At 44.0% G+C, this 5,745-nt stretch overlaps 1 protein-coding gene across 1 annotated transcript in view; it reads left to right on the forward strand.

Moving 5' to 3' along the window:
* Positions 1-3,475: 3,475 nt before the first annotated feature.
* cpeb3 (cytoplasmic polyadenylation element binding protein 3) overlaps positions 3,476-5,745 on the forward strand; it is a gene marked incomplete at its 5' end in the record, with an annotated part of 31,951 nt that continues 29,681 nt past the window's right edge. The window contains 1 exon segment of the mRNA XM_014021167.1: positions 3,476-4,243. Within this exon segment, the coding sequence (XP_013876621.1) occupies positions 3,476-4,243 (768 nt within the window).

The following is a 5,745-nucleotide window of genomic DNA, read 5'->3' on the forward strand; positions in this document are numbered from 1 at the left end:
CACACACACACACACACACACACACACACACACACACACACACACGATGCAGCTGTGGTGGATTTTATTTTCAGACACAAACTCAGCCTCAGATAAAACATGGTGTAAGGGTGTACATGTGTAACAACAGCTGATATTCTGCACATTTAAACACTATTTCTATTATGAMGAATATATTTAAACTGTTTTATTTCTGAATCTAATTCATAGTTTAGTTTTTCCCTCGTGTTTAAATGCAACATGTCGTTACTGACCGCCATTAAATTTGAGTGATTACTTCAGAACATATTAAGTTACATGTTCGCCTGCAAAAACAGTTTTACATGTCCTGTAAGAAATACTACATAAAGTATCCATTACCCATCTGACAGGTCAATTATTTTAAAACTTGATTATAATTGTCTTCTTRTAGCAGGTATAAGTGACAAACCCCGCCTCTCAGCTGACGTGTTCCACAGGTGGAGGTGTTTCAGTGAAGACTTCCTCTAATGATTAGATTTTTCACTGGTCCTGTTCTTTAGTATGATGTAGCAAAGTTAGCATATATTTATATATCTTGTTTCAAACTCTTTCTGTTACACCTAAAACAACAATTCATGGACTTTTATTTCATTTTTGTGGTTTAAATGAAGGTTTTCCCTCATACTACATCTTAAGTGAAGGTAGTAAATGCAGGTTGAGGTGACACCAGGTCACTGCAGCCATCATCAATCCATAAAGCTAGCTTTGTTACCGCAGCTATTAGCCATTAGCCGATCTTAACAAACTTTTTAATAAAAACAGAACAGCTAAAAACACTGCTCCAAGTCACAAACCGRTGTAAAATAATAACAAACAACCCATGTCGACAGGTTTTTCACATAAGTGCGTTCTGACGSGTGCTAGCTTAGCTAGCTGTGCGCCTAGCGTTAGCTCCGACATGAACTCACCTGTCCAAAATCTGCTGCGCGACCACCGCGGTCTGTTCCGCCATGGCTGTAGAGAAAGTACCGACTGACACCGGGTCTTCCTGGTGGGCAGAACTAACGACGACACGAGCGAGACATCAACAAAAATCTCGGTAATTAGTCGCTGTTTTTCACGCACAACGAACAGAATCTAGTTGCTAAGTRGTTAGCATCAGCTAGCTACGCAGCGACGTACCGGGCCTCGGTGTTGACACGGTGCGTCAACCGCAAAACGGGCCGCTAAGTTAAAGAAAAAATTTACTCACTGGTGATCATGGCTTTTAAACAACACGAATCTGCGACCCGTTGTGTTATTTTAAAACATAATGCGCTGTAAAACCGCTACGGCCTCGTTTTGCGTGATGGTTTGACTCCATTTACTGGCCGTCCCTGCGTGCTTACGTCATCAAAACAAAGAACGGCACGGCGGYGTTTTAGTCACGTGACCTGGGAAATGTAGCTTTACTGTGTTTAACAATTTATTATAATATATAATGTGATATATCATGTTTTTGTGATAAATATATATTGAAGTTTATATTTATCTTTAGCTACATGCTAAAGTAGTTAGCCTACAGAGCTAAAYGGGATTTGTCGGAGGGAGATAAAAGACGAGCGCTGAAGACTACAACTCCCAGAAGCCTCTGCGGCTCCGTCCATGCGCCGCAGTCAATCAGCTGTTGAGGTACAGGCTGACACCTCCGTGCAGCTCGTTTGTCATTTGTGAAGTCAGAGGAGGCGAGAAAACCTCTTCCCTCAGTCTGACAGAGGCGGAGGATTAAAGGTAAAGGCAGTTTTGTGTGGAGGTGTTTGCTCTGTGTGTGTGTGTAGCCTACCTGGTTGTGTGTTTGTGTGTCGTTCACATATGGATTAGAGGAGGGGGATTTCAGCCTCATGATGGTCGGATGTCAGGCGCAGCGCGGCCCCCCAGGCCAGCTGAATGGGCTCAGGTTTTGGGTCGGTGTTTGAGGTGAAGGTCCGCGGTTCTGATCCCGGTTCCGAGCCTCTGGAGGAGGCTGACTAAGCTGGTTTTTGACCTTGGACGCGCTGCTCCGGAGGAGAAAAGCTGAGTTAATATTTTTAATCACATTTAAAAACCATTTATTGCGCTAAAATCATCCGAAAGTTACTTTACTTCATTTCTGGTTTGGTTTTTTGGGGGTTTTCACGACGTCTTATGTGAAATTAAAAGTAAAGGATTAAAGGCTCAGGTTTTGTAAAAAGACATGCAGTTTTATTTTTGACTGATGCTTGTATTTATAGTTATTTTTAGCCAACTACAGCTTTTAAAACGCATGCGTAAAAGTGGAGCAGAGCCGTGCCAACGGGGCGGTCTCTGTTTAAAACTGGAGCAAATCGCGATTTTGCTGTTTTGGTTCAGATTTCTTCGTGTAAATAAAAGAGAAATAAGTGAAAACACGATGTTCCTTTAGGGATGGATCTCTAACAGGAAGCGCACTGATCCAGCTGCGCCACATTCTACTGCGGACAAAAACAGAGGAAGAAAGGGACRTAAAATAAATAAATTAATCTGTTTTTGTTAGAAGATAAAGCATCAGAGCGTCCGGGTCAAGGTGCCTCTCCACCTGGCTGAAGGACAGCTGTGACGCGCGGACCTGGATCCAGGGGAGGTCCTTGGGGGGGAGAAAAGCGCAGAACCAGTTTCACGTTGCAGCTCCGGAGTTCCTGCGTGGAAGGAGACGTGGCGGAAAACCCACAGCTTCCAGCCCGGTTCCGTGGTTCTGTCGGAACCTGCAGGATCCAGGCTTTGATCCGGTTCAGGGTTCTGGTTCACAGCTGTCCCTTTAAACCGGATCCGGTCGGAGATCGTCAGATAAAACTGCTGCAGATGGACTTCTACTTGTATGTACTTATTGTACTTATACACACATGGAATATTTCTGTTTGTTTCATTAAAATGTGGTTCTAGTGTTGGGTATAATCGTATCGTGTGCGATTAATCGTCAAAAAAACGTTAATCGATTTTTTTTGGCACTTCACGATTAATACGATTAATGTCAGTCCGCTCCTCTCTGCTTCGAATATGACGAAAAAAGTTGTGTAATTAATTTATCTATCAACACAATTTTAAATTTGAGGTACAGCCTGAAGAAGTCCGCAATTTTGACGCAATTTGTAACGGATTTTAACGAAGAATCTTTCCCACTAACTTGGTCATGTGACTAAAGGGTGACCAGGGGATTAATCATCAAATTAATCGTTATCGTCTAAATACCACAATTAATCGTGATTAATGTTTTTGGCCCAACCCTAGTTCATGAGATATTTTGCTAACAGACCGTCAGGACTGACCGGTGAAGCTGGTTTTTGTTGTGGATCAGGTTCAAACAAGTTTGAATTAATTATCTGGTAAAATGACTGAATTAGATCAGGTTTTAGAGGTCAGTTGGCTGTGGCGGCCATCTTGAATTAGCCCTGAAAGTGTACATCCAGGTCCTGTAGATATTTTGCTAACACGACTCCCTCTGTGATGCTGTTTTCTTGTTTCAGCTCAACAAACCATGCAGGATGATTTACTGATGGACAGGAACAAAGCCCAGCTTCACCAGCAACTAGACCCGGCCCAGGCGGACCCCCCTCCCTCCACGCCGACCCCGTCGTCCGAGCCCTCCTCGTCGGAGCCGGAGAGCCCGTCCACGGAGAGCGGCCAGGCGGCCTCGGCGCTCCGAGTCTCCATGGAGTCCCTGGTCCTGCCCGGGCTGGGCTTCCACCAGCAGGCCCCCCAGGAGCCCGGCACCCCGGTCTCCTCCCCTCCCTCCTCCTCGTTCGGGAGCACCTGGTCCACGGGGACCACGAACACGGCGGAGGACAGTTTTTTCCAGGGAGTACCCTCCGTCAACGGAACCATGCTTTTCCAGAACTTCCCCCACCAGGTCAACCCGGTGTTCGGGGGCAGTTTCTCCCCGCAGATGGGCCAGAGGAGGTCCCCCGTCAGCCAGGGCCCCTTCCCCCAGAGGAACGCTTATCAGACAGTCCTGAACAACAGCAGGGGGTCTTCATCTTCCTCGTCCTCGACCTGGAACAACCACCAGAACGCAGCCTGGACCGCCGCCTCTGGTCCCTGGAGCGGGCTTCAAGCGGGCAGGGACCCTCGGCGGGCCGTGGGGGTCGGCATGCCTTCGTCCCTGAACCCCATCTCCCCAATGAAAAAGCCTTATGGCAGCAACGTCATTGCACCCCCCAAGTTCCCCAGACCGGGTCCGCTGGCCCCCAAACCCTGGATGGAGGACGGCGTGTTCCGGACCGACAGCAGCAACAACATTCTGCCCTTACAGGTGGGTTCAGGACGGTTCTGCCCTTACAGGTGGGTTCAGGACGGTTCTGTCCTTACAGGTGGGTTCAGGACGGTTCTGTCCTTACAGGTGGGTTCAGGACGGTTCTGNCCTTACAGGTGGGTTCAGGACGGTTCTGTCCTTACAGGTGGGTTCAGGACGGTTCTGTCCTTACAGGTGGGTTCAGGACGGTTCTGGTGCTTCATTAACTCTTTAAAGTCAGGATCTGTGGATGCTGACTCAGCAGTGACACAGTTAATATACACTGTCTGTTTACAAAATAAAAGTATACAGGAAATAGTTGAAAAGCAGGTTTCTGTCCATAAAATATTTTTGACTCGTTCCAGTCTGGTGAGACCAGGACAACCAGGAAAACCAGTTCCTGCTATTGAGCAGGAAATACTTCTTTTTCAGGAATAGTCTTTGGTAAAAGTTTTGGCTTTCAGTTTTAAAACAGAGCAAGCTGCAGGAAGAGGGAAAACACAAAACATTTAATGAATAAAATCATTTAAAATGGTGCACATGTTGTTGTACAGATTTAATAGGTTTATGTTTGGACTGTGGGCGGAGCCTAAGCCTAAAACCAAAATAAACAAGTCAGCTGAAACTCAGCTGTTAAAGCTAAAAGCCAAATATTACAGAGTGCTCGCTAAAAGAAACAAAACACTGTCCAAAAGCTAAATGTAGCAATAGCTGAATGTAACAAAAGGCTAGTGAAAGGCTAAAAGCAGAAAAATGATAGCTAAAAGTATCAAAAGGCTATCTAAATCTAAAAGAAGCAAAGTGCATGTTGAAAGCTTCAAGAAGCACAAAACTGGCTAAAAGGAGCAAGAGACTAGCTATATGTTATAACTAACTAAAGGCTAGCTAAAATCAGCAAATAATGGTTAGCTAAAAATTAAAATAGCAAAATTGTCATTAAAGCCAAAAGTAGCAAAAGGTTAGCTAAAAGGCCAGAGAAGCTTCAATACTGGCAAAATTTGCTAAAAACCATTAAAGCAAAACACTGGCTAAAAGCTAAATGCAGCAAAAGCTGGTTAAAAGCTGAATATTACAATAAGTTAGCTGAGTTTAAGAAAAAGCTAGCAAAAACGATAAAAGCAACAAAAAGCCTGTTGAAAGCTCAACTGGGTAAAAGCTAAAAACAGCTAACTGTTGGATGAAAACTAAAATAACAAAATTGTCACTAAAAGCTAAAAGTAGCTACAGGCTTAGAGAAGCTTTTACACTGGTCAGAAGCTAAAAACAAAACATTTGCTAAAAGCTACGAAAGAAAACGTTAGCTAAAAAGCTAAATAAAGCAAACAGCTTGGTAAAGACAACAACAGAGCCAGTTTAATGAGATTTAAATATTTTTGAAGGAATTGAAGAAATCTTAATGTATTTCTGTGGTGAAAATAATTGTAAATAATAACATTTTTTAAAGTAAATAGTTACAAAAATCAATCATCACAGAAATTTTCTCCTAAATGAGCTGAATGGTTTCATGTGTAAAGGTCTAAAAT

This window comes from Austrofundulus limnaeus, unplaced genomic scaffold, assembly GCF_001266775.1.
Source record: "Austrofundulus limnaeus strain Quisiro unplaced genomic scaffold, Austrofundulus_limnaeus-1.0 Scaffold280, whole genome shotgun sequence".
Lineage (NCBI taxonomy): Eukaryota > Metazoa > Chordata > Actinopteri > Cyprinodontiformes > Rivulidae > Austrofundulus > Austrofundulus limnaeus.